Source organism: Macrotis lagotis, chromosome 8 (assembly GCF_037893015.1).
Source record: "Macrotis lagotis isolate mMagLag1 chromosome 8, bilby.v1.9.chrom.fasta, whole genome shotgun sequence".
Taxonomy (NCBI): Eukaryota; Metazoa; Chordata; class Mammalia; order Peramelemorphia; family Peramelidae; genus Macrotis; species Macrotis lagotis.
Genome location: NC_133665.1, coordinates 72,302,453 through 72,320,487, shown reverse-complemented (window position 1 = coordinate 72,320,487; position 18,035 = coordinate 72,302,453). Strand labels below are relative to the sequence as shown.

Here is an 18,035-nt window from a genome sequence, read left to right as displayed (position 1 = left end):
TTAATATGATATTATAGTATAGAGAAAATAATATAATATTTGTTCTTGTTACCACAACTATCCTGTCCATATGTATTTAGGCCAATTCACAGATAAATCTGTGAGCCCTCATGAAAAATCAATTTCCTTAAGCAAAAAGAAACTGGTGATTCTGACAGTTACTGAATCACTTACAGAATGTAGGAATATATTTGATTTGTTTATTTTAGACATACTACAAGAAACCCTGACTGAGAAATTCACAAAATGTTTATGAGGCAAAATCTTTGATAAATTTGAATTCAAGCTTACCAGTGGAGTGCAATTGTAGTTTTTTTTTTTTAATTATTATTTGGTTTTCCAGTTATGCCTAGCTCTTTGTAACCCCATTTGGATTTTCTTGGAAAAAATACTGAAGTGGCTGGCATTTCTTTCTTCAGCTCATTTGACAGATGAGGAAACTGAGGCAAATAAAGTTAAGTGTCACACAGCTAGTAAGTGTCTGAGGCTAGATTTGAACTCAGGAAGATGAGTCCTCTGGTTTTCAGGCACAGTATTCTATCCACTGTTTCATCTACCTACTCTTAAAAAAATAGATTCACCAAAATATTAAATTAATATAATTTTTATGGTCTACAATTTTAATTATCTCTTCATCTTTTCACGTATATCTTCAATATGACAGCAATATGCATTGTTTTAATGATATTAAAAATAATAGTAAATATGAATAGTAAAATTGGGGACAAAATGGGGGAATAGACAGTGAGAGGAAGAAATGTGGATAATGTTGCTGTTAAAATTTCACCTCCTCGTGGTCCTCCTCAACTCAGGTTCATCCTCAAAAGTAAACTTTAGTCCAGGACCAGGTTGCCTTCCAGTCAAAGTCTTTCTATCAGAGCCTGGAATTTCAATGGCACAGTCTTTAAGAACCTTTGGTCTCTGTTATGCCATAATAAGACTGATTAAAAACAGACTTCAGGGAAGAAGTACAAAAGTGATACATTAGGTATCCTTAAGAGCACAATTTGACTTTTCTGAAGTGTAGATTTTTCATTGCAGTGTTTACTTAGTTCTGTTTCTGTCCTTGAATACTGTAAAATGGGAAAGACTCTCCCTACCCACCCCAAAAAGTGACTTTAATACATGGAATTCATAGGAATAAGAGGGGAAAACTCTATAATTCATTTAATTATAATGAAGAAAAATAAGGTGACAACCAAAAGATTCATGGCTTGAGGAAGGTTATAGTATGAAAAGAAAGGCTTACATTTCATTCTGCTATTTCTGAATGGGTGAATGAATAAATTCATAATATCTCTTTTGTTGACTTCTTCCCTACTTGCCTTTATTTTTCTTTACTTGTTTGCTCTGTGTGAAACTGGGGAGAAAGGAGAGAATGTATAGCAAAGAGGATGATAGGAAAAGAGAGGAAAGAAAAAGCTATGGTATTCCCTTCTTGTCTTAATCTGGTCCTGAAAATAGCTACAGCAGAAAACAGAATGAGAGGAAAAAGAAAGCATTCTTTTGTAGAAACATCTTAACCAACTCTGGAAACTATTACCACCTTGCCTAGGGAAGGGAAATAGTGTAAAAGTAGATTAAAAAAGGATCAGACTGAAAAACAACATTAGAACTAAGGGAAAGGAATGAAGAGACCTGCTGACATCTAATGACCTTAGTTAATTTGTTATGGGATAATCACTGAAAGCCACTCACTTCAAATGACTTAACATCTGTAAAAGACTTTGCAAACCTTAAAAGACTTTGCAAACCTTAAAATACTTTGCAAATCTTGGTTATTAGTATTGTTGTAGGAAATCTTTCCTATGACACTGACATGAGAAGGACAGCATGATAGGAAATCTTACCCATATTTAGGAAGGATAACATCTTGCCTACTTTATTCTTTAGTATCTGATCATGGAAAGAGAGCAGATACTTCTTTAGAGATATGTAGAACTTTTCATACTTCCAGAAAAATTGATGCTTAAGTTATGGCCATGGGCCAGCTCTTATTTAGGTAAGAACTGTTTGACATCCTGACTGATAGTTTTGTGTATGAGAAAAATGCAGTTTTGGTGATTGAAAGCTGCTTTGTCTACTTGCACAAACATCTCTTCTCTTACTTCCAAACTCAGGGATAAAATTCTTGAGTAGTCTTGGACATCCATAAAACATTTTCTTTCCAAATAGATAACAGTGAGAGGAAACTTGTTCTGTCCCTGATCTCTCCTCCCCTGAGCCCTTTATGCTCCCTGAAATTTGTGTGCTGTCCATGCTTATCACCAGAAGAATGAGAAAAGATTACCTCGAACAGCCCCAATGTTGGATTTAGTGCAAGAAGGGCAACAGGGCACTGTTAGTCCCAAGTGAAGCTAGGTGGTTCAGTGGATAGAGCACTGACCTTGGAATCAGGAAGACAGGAGTTCAAATTCAGCCTTAGACACTTGACTCTTACTAGCTGCGTGACCCTGGGCAAATCACTTAACCCCGATTTCCTCACATTTAGGGCCATCTCCAGTCATCCTAATTCATATCTGATCACTGGACCCAGATGACTCTGGAGGAGAAAGTAAAGCTGATGAGTTAGCACAACAACCCCTCACTCTAATCTAATTCATTTACTTGTCATGGCATCATCTCCCTGATGTTGTGGTCTTCTTCAAGATTGAAGGACAAAAATTATTATTATTATTATTATTATTATTATCATTATTATTATTATTATTATTATTGTTACTCCCAAGAGATGCCATTTGTTTTCTCATTTAGTTCATAATTTTTTTAATGGTGGTTCTATGGCTAAAATGTTGTTTCCATTCCGATCTTCAAAGCTTCTACATTTGTTAGAGCAAATGCTAGTTCTAAAGATTCTACAGCAGATATTTTTCCAGCCCAGAGCAATCCAAATAAAAGTTTGATGGCATTGGGATACTGATGTTTTTCAGAGAAACAGAATGGAGGCAGAGCTTGAGAAAGGATAGAGATGTGAATTATGTGATCCTGTAGGATAGTGAGAAATGGGAACTATGTAGGACATATTTGCAGAAGAAACTCTGCTAAAGACTATGTAAAAGAAGCATAATCCATAAATGACCCATTTTCCATTCAGGGAGAACGGGGCTAAAAAGTAGGAAGCAGTACTTTGGGGAAATGGTACATTTGCTATTATCTTAGTTTTCAGGCTTTCTATTTTTTGCTTATGAAATGGAATTTTTAGAGGTATGACATAACAGAATTGGTTCTGTAAAAATTGTAGACTACTCTGGGGAGATCAATAAGAATTCATTTGTTCATTTGCCTAATGTTAATAAAAAATACCTCATTTTCAGGACAACATTTAATAATTTTCACATAATAGGACTCCATTAGTCAATTTTCAAAATGCTTCCACCTTATATGATTTGATATGTACATTTGATCCTGAGATCAGCAGGGAAGATACTCCTAGCTACTTTTCACAGTAAAGGAAACCTGGGCTTTCAGTGATACAATGACTTGTCAAAGTTACATGACTAGTGGCTATCTAAGAGTCAGACATAGGTCTTTAGACTTCTTGTCCCCTGTGCCTAAATTACTTTTTGCACACTGTGTGCAAAACACTGAAAGAACAATTTTTAGTAAATAAAAAATAAACAAAAATAGACATCTATGATTCCCCAGGTACTTATAATCTCACAATGGATAAGACTGCAATGCATATAGCTACAATATAGAGCAGTGTGAATTAAGTACCATAAAATAGACTCACATAATAGTAAATCAATTAGGTGATTATTAAGTACTTGCCAAAGCCTATACTAGTTCCTGTGAATACTAAGATAGTAATTAAGCAGTGTAGGGAAGATTCCAAGGGATTTGCATTGTATTAGGGAAGCCCATAGATTCATTTATAATTATAAGCAATATAACTACGGGGGAATTGAGTTGGGACAGAAGAGGTCCTAGAAACTAGAGTGAATAGGGAAGACCAGCCAAGAACTGAAGGAAATTACGAAGGCTAAGAGAAATAGAATAGGAAGAGTGGCTAGGTGGCTAGGTGGCGCAGTGGATCGAACACTGGCCTTGAAGTCAGGAGTACCTGAGTTCAGATTCAGCCTCAGACACTTAATAATTACCTAGCTGTGTGGCCTTGAGCAAGCCACTTAACCCCATTGCTTTGCAAAAAACTAAAAAATAAAATAGAGTAGGGCGTATATGCTATCTGTGGGGGAAGGGAGGTCTATATTATCTTATAGTGTCATATATTGTCCAGTGTGAGGAAGAACAAGAATGTCAGTTTGTCTGGATCATGAAGGATGGGAAAGGTTGTAAAGCAAAGTAATGTTGGATTGGGAGCACCTTGAGAGCAGGGATTGTGTCTTTTATCTCTTTTTGTATCCCTAGAATTTAGCACAGTGCCTAGTAAATAGTAGGTGGTTAATAAATGTTTATTGATTGACTAACTAAAATTAGAATATGGTTCTGAAGGACTTTAAATGCTAGACTTGGAGTTTGTTTTTGATCCTGGAGTTGACTGAAAGCTATTAGGATTTATTAAACAGGGATTGCCATGGTCTGATCTAAAAGGATCAATTTGGCAATTTGTGAAGGGAGACAAGAGTTGGGAGAGAATTAAGGGAGAACTTCATCTTTTATTAGATGTCTATTGCAATTGTCCAGATAAGATGTGATGAGGGGCCTGAACCAAGTGACTGTGTATATGAGTAGAGAGAAAGGAATACATATGAGAGATGTTGCAGAAATAGTATTTACAAGATATGGTGACCCACTGTATATGTGAAGTGAAGCAGAGTAAAGAGTTGGAAATAACATTGTGGTTTTAAAACTAGGTGATTAGGGGGCAGCTAGGTGGTGTAGTGGATAGAACACCAGTCCTGGAGTCAGAGGTACCTGAGTTCAAATTCGGCAGCAGACACTTGATAAACCTTGGGCAAGCCACTTAACCTCATTGCCTTAAAAAAAAACTAGTTGATTAAAGGATGATGATTATGTCCTTAAAAGAAATGGGGAATTTTGAAAGAGGTATGAATTTGGAGGAGAATTTGGGAGTTCTGTTTTAAACATCTCTTGTTCATGATAACTGTGGGGCATCCAGTTTGAAACACTTAACAGACAATGATGGAAGATTGGAGTTCAAGAGGGAAACTGTGACTAGATTTATAAATCTGGACATCATCTGGATAGAGATAACAAACTCACAAAGTTGATGAAACAGAAGTTGAGAGAAATGAGAGATCATTAAGCAATGAGGGAAAATTTAATGACATTATTTTTTCCTAGTTCTTGATGAATGAATAGGATTATGTTAGATAGAACTATAAGAGAAGATATCTTGAGCCAGGACATATGGATGGGAAAGCAAAAAGTCTTAATTATGCACTGAAAATCAGTATTTCACTTCCTGACCTGAAAACTGGTAATATCATATAGAAAAATTACTAAAACTTTTCAGTGTGCTTTTCAGCTTAATTCCTTGATTTTATTTCCATCTCTACCTTCATTGTATAAGTATAATCTGTTGAGGGCATTTGTCCTAGTTAGCAGCTGAGGTTGATTTCTTGTGCACTGATAGCATCCTCTCAGGATAAAATAGAAGAAAAAATATCATGATTTATGATTCAAGTAACAAAGAACAAAGGTTTAGATTCTTTGGGTTAAATAGAGAAATTGAAAGTTTCTGTGAACTTCAAACCTGAAAGACCATCCAATATGGAAAGGTTTTATACAAATTATTAATTAGATGAAGATCATTTATTGACATAAGTATTCCCTATTTAAAAAAAATGCATGGGGACTATAGCTCATCATGAAATGCAGATAAACATTAGTCACACAACTCTTAAGTCCTGTGTGAGTCTGCCTAACTTTGGAGATCAAATAGTGAGAGGACTAGAGAATCTTTTCCTCTATTGGAGATTATCTCATTCAACCCCTGAACTCATTCAAATTCCTGAACTGAATAATGATGATACTTTGGTTCAGATACTAGAGCTGGCTATCTGAATTGAAGCAGCCATGCCTGCTCTTGGAGAAGGAAGCAGGTATTAATACAGAATTTAGACAATGCATATTTATAAACTCTTCAGAGGATTTTAAGAGGATAGGTGTAATTTACTTAGGACCACAGTAGCAGAGTCAGAGGTAGAAGGGATTTTTAGGACCATCTCAATCAATTCTCTTAAACAAATGAAGAAACCAAGGATACTGAAGATCAAATGACTTGTCCAATGTCACATGAGAGGCAGAATTTGTACTTAGTACCTCCAACTTAAAGATAGTGCTATTTAAATTCTATTACACTTGCTTACACAAATTACATCTACAAGTCAGGAAAATGAATTTTAAGCTCTGTCTAAACTTATAAAGATTTAAGGATTGGTAGGTTGAGGCAGAGGAAGGAATTTTCAATTTTATGTGGAGTTCCACATAAAGGTCATTGTTTTGACTATCATACATGAAAGCTTTGAAGAGCTATCAAGGGATAATATCATAGATATACTGCCATACTGCTAATTAATTTCAATGGAGGGGGTAGTTCCATTCATTTCCTAGCCACAAGTTAAAGGTATAATTAAATATTGTGGAAGAATGTAAAGAAGGGAGAAGAGACAGGGTGGGGGGTAAGCAAATAGACACAGTAAAAAACTGGGATTGAGAGAAGGCTATAGAAAAATGTAACTCAGTACTTGAGAGTTTGAAAATTTAATAGCATCCTCAACACTAATGTAATATTTGGACTTCCTGACTCAAAATGACAAAAACTCATAGGTGATCCCCTTCTTTGCCTATTAAATTCTTAATTGTCCACTTTCATCTATGACCACTCAAATGATAGCTCTTTCAAGAAGCCTTTCCTGATGACCCCAATTGCTAACAGCTTATTCTCTTGGACCTTACATAGATATTTGCCTTATACCTCTCTATTGCATTTATCATATAATTTCATGTATTAATATGACTTTTTGTTATCTTATAACATCTCTTAGCCTATGTGATCTGTGAAAGCAGGAACTTTATTTTTATTAAAATTATTATATCTTCCAATATCAAGCAAAACTTACAGTATGTAATAGCTGCATAATAGATTGTTGTTAGCATATTGTAGGTGCTTGATAAATGCTAATTTACTGACTATTTGGCTAACTAATTGAATAGTTTAGTGTCTTTACTCTAGACAAAGGGAAAAAGCTCCTCATGTTATCTATACAAGATTGCCTCCACAGACTCAAATTATGGTCCCTCCATTCTTTAATTCAAGTTGCTGGAATAAAAACATTCATCACTCAGTATGAAGCATTCCAGTGATTAGAATAAAATTAAAGTATTTCCATCTTGATTAGATCTATCAGACTTTGTGTTTTGTTGGCATTGACTCTTATGTGATTCCATATGATTGCATATGGATTGTGAAGTATTGGAAGCTCCTTTTTTCTTTGATATGAGAAAAAAAGATGATGTTCTGAGAAGTGGTTAGCAAGTATATTTATAACTTTGTTCCTCAAGCTTAGTGACAGATACTCCCTCATTCTTTCTCATGCTTAGTTAATATTATACATATTTTAACACATTAATATCTCATAATTCCTGATTATATTAGGATAAAATTAACAGAAGTGGAGGAAGAAATCATTATCACCAGTCTTCTTTTGTAAGCATCATGATCTCTAGTTAGTGCAGCCTTATCAGCCCCCCAATACCTTAACAGAAGGTCTTCGTGAGATGTAGTTAAAAAAAATCATTTCCTGATGGCTGATCTGATAATGAGACTCCCAAGGTTGATCTGAGAACTAGACACAAAGTCCACCTGTAATCCTGTACTTGAAACCTTCTTGGCTCAAGGAGGAGCTGTGAGAGCTATTGCTCTGGGACATTTGCGTCATCACAGTCAATTATACTTCATAATGGAACATCAGAGTAGAATTTAATAGATGTTGCCCTTCTTTAATAAATGAACAGTTTATAGAAGAGATTAGGGAAAAAATAGAGGGGGGGGTTCATATTACAGAAATTCTACCTATCTAAATGTAATTTTAGTTATGCCTTCAAATCTAGTGCACAATTGTAGTATACTTATTCTACCTTGCAAAAATGCCCATTATCAAATGGAGAGGATGTGATGTGATTAAAATGTTTATTGCAAAATAAGACCTCTTGTTATCTAAGGAAACAGAGAGACCTGGTTGGGTTGCCTTTGAAACAACCTAGTTGTGTGACTATAATGAGTTATTTAATTTCTTAATGTGTGGGGTAATTCTCTAATAAAATATTCTACAGAGGGAGCTAGTTGATAATCTGTATTTCTGAATTACTTCCTAGTGATATAAAAATTCTTCATCAAAGTTGCAATGAAATAACAGTATTTTTTGTTTGAAAAAGTTAAGCAATTGATCATTAGTACTTTTAGAGGAAGATATGCCTTCCATCTAATTTGCCTTTAATCTTAATCTGTATATAAGATAGTTTTATCTGCTTGAATTTGTTTTAACCACTTTGTCTGTAACTATTTCTTTTTAGGGGTTACTATATAGTAATTGTGCCTTTGAAGAAGTCACGTGGAAAATTTATTAAGCCATGGGAAAGTCCAGATGAAATGGAATTAGATGAGGTGAATTTCTCCTTTGTTTATTTGATTACATTGACTGTTTAATTAATTAAATAGTGATCACACCATGGTGGTCTCTAGGCTATTTGCTACCTTTACATGTCTTTCTAGTATGGGTTATCTTTACTTTCCATACGGGACTAGCACAAAGATGCCATTGCTTAAATTAGTGCACAATTGGTCTAATTATTTTTGGTTTTAACATTTTCCTCTCTGTTCATTGTAAACCAAGTTGCTGAAGTACAGGAGTTGAATTGAGCTGTCTTAAAGGTTTAATAATCATCAATATGAACTCTAGAAATGGTTGATTTCATTAATGAAATGTTCGGCTAAGCTATAACAAATACTAAATTGTAATTTGCACCATAGTTTAACATTTGACTTAAATTGTGGCCTTTCTGAGTGATTCATATCATTCTTTTGATAAAGATATTATTTTTTCAATCTCTTTCATTTTTAAATCCAGGAATTAAAAATAGATTTAAGGGGGTGGGGGAATTTATAGCATTATATTTAGTCTTTGTGTCCTCTTCATGGAATACTTCATTATTCCAATAGGTATTTAAAAATTGTTATTATTCATTTGGTAAATGAATTTACTAATAAATTCAATACAATACACACAATAAATACATAGACTATTTATGGTCTTGGTTTCCCAAAACATGCTTGGAAAGAATTGCATGGATGTTTCATTTTTTTATAATCAGTTGCTCAAAAAAAGGAAAAAAAAAACTGTGTAAAAATTATATTTTTGTAAATTAATTTTATAGGACTCCTACATGAATGAACTTTTATTTATCATCCATCTAATCTCCTTATTTTATGAATGAAAAAAGTGAAGCACAGAAAAGTAAAAAGACAGCCCTAAGCATATTTAGTAACTGAGCTCCATTTGTAAATATAACAAAATATATTGCTATTTAAATAGATACTGTTGTGAATCTTTCTGCAAAGGATTTTTAAAATCTTTATTTTTATTAATATTATTTTTTATTAAAGTAAATTTTTTCTTTTAAATAGATTTGCATAAACAAAGAACTCTTAAATTATTTGTATGATATGTATATGTGTTTTATGTTATAGATGTTTATGCATATACATATATTTATATATATGTATGTTTGTATATATATATATATATATATAAATATATATATATATGTTTAGTTTGGCTTTGTTTAGGGTTTTTGCTCCTCTGTATGTTTAATTAATTAATAAGAAGAACTTGCTATAACATTTTCAGAAAAATAATGTTTACTACAGGCAATGTGGTGGAGTGAAACAGAGATTGAATTTGAATTCAGAAGACAACAGTTACTGAGTTTGAATCTTGGCCCTGCCACTTGTTTTTTCTGTGAATATGGACAAGTTACTTTATTTCATGCCTTAATTTACTAATGTGTAAATTGAGATTCTTGAACTAGGTAATCTACACTGCTTATTTTAGCATTGAAACCTTATGAGTCCCCAAAACCTTCCACAAACTCCATTAACATTTCATCTTTATCATTCACAATGATTTCTTCCACTACCTACCTTGTTCTATTTGACCTAAACTTATCCAGTTATATATTTATTAAGTATGTATTAAACAGTGTAAGAAGCACTGGAGATGTAATTAATAAAAAGTCAGTCCCTGCCTTCAAGGAGTTTACAGTCTAATGGGGGAAGATAACATGCAAAGGGAGTCAGGAAAGCAGATGGGAGTAAAGGACGAAAACATGTTCCAAGCTGTTAAAACCACACAGAGCAATAGATGCAGTCTGGAGTGAGCCAGAGTTCAATTTCTGCCCTTGATAAAAAAGGACATTGGGAGGAATTTAAAATTCCATCCTCTAGGGAGAAACCTAATCTAATCTGAGGGATTAGATTAATGTGAGGGGAACCAGAGGCTGAGGGAGATGGTTCCTCATGGCAACACTTGAATGTGCCGTGAGATGAGTAGTGATAAACTTAACCTGGCAGTGGCATCTTGTTCTGTGTAGTAGAAAACAAGCATGGCAGAGGATACAAAGTGAGCTTTAGGAAAAGAATGGGGAAGGCTTAAAATCATCTCTAAGTATTTGTGTTGTCATTTGTTGTTTAATCATTTCAGCTATGTTTGATTCTCTATGACCTCATTTGGGGTTTTCTTGGCAAAGATATTGAATTATTTGCCAATTTTATCTCCATTTTAATTTAGAGATGAGGAAATTGAGACAAATGAGATTAGATGACTTGCCCAGGGTCATACAGCTAGTAAGTGTTTGAGGCTACATTCTTGACTCCAGGGCTGGCACTCTATCCACTGTGCTATCTAGTTAGCCCTGTGCTGTCATTAAGTCAGTGGTTAAGAGGTTTATCAAATAACCTAGGCATTATTACCCTTACATTATCAAATAATTTTGATACTCTTTAAATTGCTGTTTTTCCTATCATTCAGAAGTTAGAAAGAAGAAAATCATTATCTGCGATTCTGGAAGAATAATAATTTTTCACCAGAAGATGCAAAAGGATAAGTTGGTCTCTCCTAAGTAATTCAAAACAAGATATGATTTTTCTTACAGCTGACTAATCAATTAAAGACTGAAATATTCTTCATTATTTTAATCAGTTCTCAAATAATTTCCAACAATATCTCCATTCCATTTTGATTAGAATTAGAGTTTTAAAACAGTGTGACCCACTCCTATTCTGAAAAAATAAACTGATAAAAAAAAAATTTTTCATGATGCTGAGATCCAACATTGTATCAAATGTATTTAAGCATTAAGATCTATTTTTTAAGTCATTTGGCAGTAAGTAACAAAAGCTGACTTACTATTACAGCCCTATTTTAACCTCCAGAATCCCCATCATAATGCAGTAGGGCTAATAGATTAAAGTGTAAGGCTCTATGACATTGAACTTCCTTGCAATTAAATTCTATGGGTCTGTGCTGCTGATTCTCATAACAAAGGGTCATTTTAATCATCCTGCAAGTTGTGGTGCATTAATCTGTATAATAGTTTGATAAAGAACATTTATTAATTCAGAAATATTTGGGTCAGGATGGGTTGTTTCCCACTCTTTTACTGATATAATTGAGACCACATTGTAGAATTAATGGTGGAAGAAATAAGATATGCATTGACTGGAAAATGAAAATTATTTCTGATAACGAACCCAAGCCCTTGATATATCTTTTGGAAGTACCTCCAATACATCAAGTAACTATTGTAGAGGAGAATGAATGAGTAGTAAGTGATGTTCTCACTTTATGCTTACTCATCTACTTTCTGATCCCTCCAGACTCTTTTTTTTTTCCTGTGGATAATATAAAAGCTTTGTCGTAATTTCATCGTCCCACTTGGCACTGCCAAATATGACAAAGCAGCACTACTCAGATGAAAGTCTTAAATATGTTTGACCAAGTAATTTTTTTAAAAGCCTGTAATTCAATTTGTTGGAAACCCCTCAAATGAGAGAATGGTGGCCTAAGGGGATTTCTGCAGCTATGACTCATATCTATGCCTATAAAAATTGAGGGATGGTTCTGAAGGAGAATTACTCCCAATATTATCTTCTAGTTTGTTCCATTCTGTTTAGGGGACCTTCCAAAGTGATAAATTCTATGAACACAATTTCTGTTATCAAGACCAGCTTAGCACATCTATTATTAGCAATATAAAAATGAAAGTATTAACTATAATTAGGGGTAATAGTTCATATTTATGTATTTTAAAGGTTTAAAAGTTATTTTCATCTCATTTTTCTCTGGGGTAGATAAAGAGATTATCATCTCCACTTTACAAATAAAGAAACTAAGGTCAGAGAAATGAAATTATTTAGAACCATGTAATTATATATTTAGTCATAAGAAAAGTTAGAGGAAATCTAGTTCACACCTCAAAAACTGGGCCCAGAAGGGATAAGTGAATTGAAAAATTAAAAAAAAAAATCACACAGCAAATGACTGACCCAGGATTCAGATCAAAGTTAATATTATTTCCAGTGGACTACCTTGTTCCTCTAGTTGTTCAGGATGTTATGATAGAAGTCATGACTTGATCACGGGTCCGGGGTCAACCTAAAGCATATCATCTAATATCTGAGTTTAATTGTATCTTACTGATTTGTAACAGGAAGATGAGACCAGTTTGTGATTGTAGTCAGTATAGTTCTTTTGTTGCACCCAAACACATCTTCATCATTTAGAATACAATAGAAAAAGAATTCCAACCAAATAAATCCAACCTAAAGGAATTCCATTTGTGACCTAAATAGATAATTTTGATGTATAGTGGACATTTGGAGTATCATGGAGACTAGCATAATTCAAATATCTCAATTATCTAAGAGTTTTGATAGTAACTCTGGGAATAACAATAATATGGATGAATTATGATAACATCCTATCTCTAAAATATAAATGCAATCAAGGGTATATTCAGGTTTTGGTCAGTGAGATGGAAGTAATATGGTGATATATTCACTACTGTTGTTTGTATTTGATTAACCAGCTTTCAAAGGGATACATATCTGACCAATAGTCTGTTTGCTTTTAACATACTTAGTGACTCCTAGCATTTATATTACATCTAGACTGACCTTTTGACTGATTCCCCAAAAGCAATATTTCTTCTAGAATTTGAGGTTATCTTAAAAAGAAAACTTTTAAAACCTTCCATATGAACATTTGCATCTTTAAAAGAAAGCTAACCTAACCTTCTATATGTAAGACAAATACATTTTCAAATTATCAAATATTTTTTTAGTATAAACTTAGGGTCAGTAGAACTTAAGGCACTCCACTTCTGAGGACATTACTTTATTTGTAAGTAGTTAAAGAATTTAACAAAATTCTACAACATGATCATTTTTTCTTGTTTTACAAAATCAATCAAACTTTTGACCAGAAAGAGATATCAAGGTTGATTCACATATTTAATTATTTTTTCAGTTCCATTAATATCTAAATTTTCTATATGTAATTAAAGAATCTGAGCTGTTCACTGAACATTATCAAGGACCTTAGGGGACATTTAGTCAAATGTATTTATATAACAGATTGGAAAATTGAGCTCTAGTATGTGGTAAAGTAGGGGATAAGGAGGAGAAATTGGAACATGCTATGCTAAAAAATCATTAGACTAGTTTGTTGCGAAAGAGTCATAAACTCAGATCTACTGGCTCCTATTTTTTTGTAGGGTAATGGGGTTAAGTGACTTGTCTAAGACACACAGATAGTGGGTATCAAGTGTCTAAGGTCAAATTTGAATTCAGGTCCTTTTTATTCCAAGATTGGTGCCTATTCAGTGGGTCATTTATCTGTCCCCTCTGATGTTCTTTTGAACTGCCAATTAATTTAGAAATTATGAAATGGGGCAGACAGTTCCAGTTCTTTTACCTTGATGGCAGTTGGAAGTGATACTGCCTTCATGCTTTAAAAAGGCACAGAAAGTACAGAGACAAGCCATGTAGAGAGAAGGGGTCCTGAGTCTGATTACTTGATGTCAGGGATGAGGCGTTTAATGAAGGTAGGAAGTATAGGGAAGAGAAGGCAGAGGAAGAGAAGGACAGAGAATCATTTGTGTAACTATGGATTAAAGTTGCAGATGAAAGATGCCTGGGGTGTGGCAAGGGATTGAAGTCTCATATTTATAGGGTTTTATGGGGAAATAGACTAACTTATTTATGCCGTCTTGTGGACAGCTCATTAACAAATTCAAATAATAACAGAGTTGGTAAAACTTTCAAGTTCCATAACCAAGTCATCCCAAAGTTTTCAGTAACATCTAGTCTTCTGTTGATCTTACTGTGGATTTCTGTAACTTCTCCGAGATTTACATACCATAAGACCAAAAGACCCTGACAAGCAGAAGTCTGGATGATTTCCCCTGATTTAACATATATTATCAGAATGTATTTTTTTTTCTTTAATCTATGATATAATTTATAAAAATGCTCCATTGATCTTTGGGAAGATCTGTGTATGAATTTTAGGTTCCTCTTTACAATCTTACCTCCTGCTATTGATCAGAAAAGGGTGGTAGTGGCAATGGGGACCAGAAAAGATGCAAATTTAACACATCTTTTAATAACATAGGTTCATCAATTTTTAGCTATCTACAGATAAGGAAACTGAGGCCAGGAAAGGTTGAATGATTTAAGTTCATGTGGGAAATAATGTTAAAGATTCTTAAAAGTATTTTAGACATATAGATAAAATATGTTTTATGTATTTCTTTTCTATTAATAGATTAAATCGAAATAATAGAATATGTGAATATCAGAAATAGTCTTGTTCAAAGATAATAATTATGTGGACAGACAGACTTTTTTTGTTGTGATATTGTGTTCTCGAAGTTTTAGTTAAAAATCTCTCACTCATTTTTGTGTCTTTTAAGAATCTGGAGTAAACATGACTCTTGATTCCTTTGTGTTAACTGCCTGGTGAATTAGGTAATCAGCAAAGGGGGGAAAAGATCCATACTCAATTACTAGGATCTTGAAGAGACTATAATTGAAACTTAATATAGTGAGCATGTGCTTTAATAAAAATATTTAATAAAAATTACCTCTAGTCACTTTTGTATTGACATTTATCTTGTCCCATTTATCTCATTCCTCCATCCACTGTGTTAGTTTCACTTGCATAGCAAAAAGCTGAGCCAGTTGCATAAGTTGCTATAGAATACTTCTGCATCTATAATTTTCTATGATTTTTGGGTCAGTTTGCCCAAGAGAAGACAAAGAGGAAATGAGAGGAAGTTTCAAGCCATCAGTCAGTGCAAAAAAACTTTTTTCCTGATCAAGAATATATTTGCTAGTGTAATAAGTGGAATAAAACACTTAGGTTTTTGTCATTGTCCATTAAAAATAAAGGACTAGTACACAATGTGAATCTGCAATTTGTTCAACAAGATGAAGATGACTTTCTTGGAACAGAAGAGCTTCCAACCTATTGTACCAGAATAAGATGTCATTTAGCTCTATATTATGTACCTTTTTCTCCTTAGATACTAAAATAAATCTAATCATCATTATTTTCACTCATGAAAGCTTAAATTATTTCTTAAAGTGTATCAAGACAAGCCACATGTGTGATCAAAGTATATGTAGTCAAAAGTCCATCTTCATTAGACCACTTCTATTTAGTTAGTTGAATAGTATAAGCCTAATGGATAGTGGTATGGAATGGGATAGACTGAAATCAAACCCTTCCTCTCACTCCTTGGGGTTGCCATACTAACCTCTTTGAACCTATTTCCTCATCATGAAATGTGAAATAGAATTCCTCTAGTATCTACCTAATTGTCATTGTAAAGCTTATATAAAACAATGTATATTGTAATGGTGTTAGCAATAGATAACATTTATGTAATGCTTATTATGTGATAGTCTCTGGGTGTAAGTGCTTTGCAAATACCTCATTTGATCCTTAACACCATGCTGTGAGATAGGTGGCAAACAAGATTAAGTGACATGCTCAGGGCCATATAACTAGTAAATGCCTAATTTCAAGCCTGGCCCTCTATCTACTGTGCCACCTATCTACATCATTTAAAGAACTTTGTAAACCTTAGAACTTATAAGTATCAATGAGTAGAAGAAAAACTATAGTTCATTATTAAGCTATATATGGTATCAGGATCCAGTAGAAAGTCCTCGACTGAATCCAAGTATGTTAATATTGGGAAGGATCCTAGAAATCATGTATTTTAACCTTTTTTTTCCTTTTTGACAAATGAAGAAATTAAGACTCAAAAAAAATGAAGATTTTGATCTAAACTTTTTTTGACACCATTGTCTTTTTATTAGGAGCTTTGATTCTTATCAATTATTAGATCAGTCCTTATAATTTATTGAAGTTCATATCATATTACATTATTTATTATTGAGTATTTATAATAATTGAGTATAGAAGCATAGTCTTATGGATATTCAAAACAACATATGATCTAAAAATAGTTTTTGTTAATCTTAGAGAAAAAGTACTCCCCTCTTCAATGCAGAATTTATTTTCATTTTTAAATAAATTTTCATTTAGTTTACACAAAGTAGAAGGAGGAATAGCTATACCAGGAATGCTATATATCAAGGAGAAATTTGTGGGGATTAAAATATGAATAACCTCCTAAATGATTAAATAAAATAACCTCCCTGAAAAACCATGAAATATGAGACACTATTTACATATTTATAAGTGACATATCTGTTTCGTATGTGCAAATAAAAATATTCAATCATATTATGTTGGTAGGAGGAAATCTGCTCTTTTATAAAGTGTATTTTGCTAAGAATATAATGAAAAGTATGGCTTAAAATATGTCTATAAAGTCAAGTAATGCTTATATTGACTAATTTAAAAATTCAGGCACAGAATATATTGCTTAGTTAAGGAAATGTGGAGCAGTGGAAAGAACAGGATACTTGTTCAAACCTTGAGCCTTAATTCTTATTTTCTGTGTAAGTTTGTGTAAGTTGTTTCCCCTTCTTTGAAACCTCAGCTTCCTTTTTTTTCTGTGAAAAGTCACAGGGAAAGAACAGGGATTAGATGTTGTGAAAACAAAGGGATTAGATGATATTAGATAAAACAAAGGTATTAGATAATCTCTAAACTTTGCAACTCTAAATCCTGAGCTCCCTTCAAGAAACTGCCTAATTCTCCCTATATAAGTTTTAATATCTCTTGATTTTTTTCTATGTAGAATTTTGTGTCAACAATGATATTATTTACTGAAAATTAACCTCTTTGGTCACATTAATACTTTCAATACCTCATTTTAACAAGAAAGACAAGAAATGGAAACTGAGAAAATTGAAATCTAGTTTGGCTTTGTTCTTGAAATAAATTTTCCTCTTAAACTTTCAATAGTTTCTATTATTATTGTTTACATGTCTCTTTTTTCTTCCCCTCTCCAAAAAAAATAAAAATAAATAAAAGCTTCTTAAGGAGATATCTCGGAAACGCAGGAGCCTTCGTCATGAAAGAGAAGTTGAATTAAAGCCATATATTGCTGCTCATTTTGATGTTCTTCCTACTGAATTCACTCTGGGGGATGAGAAACATTATGGTGGCTTCACAAACAAGCAACTCCAGAGCGGTCAAGAGTATGTCTTCTTTGTCTTGGCTGTCATGGAGCATGCAGAGTCGGTAAGATTACTGTGCTTTGTATTCTATTCCAATAAAGATGAGTACAGTTTAGTATTTATGAAATGCCTATCCTATGCAAACATTGGGCAAAGGATACAAAAAGGCCAACATGAAATACTTCCTGATTGAAAGGAAATTTTATTCTAATGAAAAAATTAATATATGTATATATGTGTATATAAAAACGTATATTTTATATTTGTGTATATATGTAAGCATGTATACCTGTATATTTAAGCATATATACATGTATACACAAATATAATCATGTGTATACACACAGACATGAACATAAATTTACATTATATCTTATTTATATATTTAAAA

General features: G+C 33.2%; 1 protein-coding gene across 4 annotated transcripts in view; it reads left to right on the top strand.

The window, feature by feature from the left end:
• The window catches only part of PTPRD (protein tyrosine phosphatase receptor type D), a 604,004-nt gene that overhangs the window by 421,943 nt on the left and 164,026 nt on the right, over positions 1-18,035 (top strand). For all 4 annotated transcript variants that reach the window (XM_074197507.1, XM_074197506.1, XM_074197505.1 and 1 more), the window contains 2 exons: positions 8,500-8,590; positions 17,499-17,708. In XM_074197507.1, the coding sequence (XP_074053608.1) occupies positions 8,500-8,590; positions 17,499-17,708 (301 nt within the window). The remainder of the gene's footprint in view (positions 1-8,499; positions 8,591-17,498; positions 17,709-18,035) is intronic.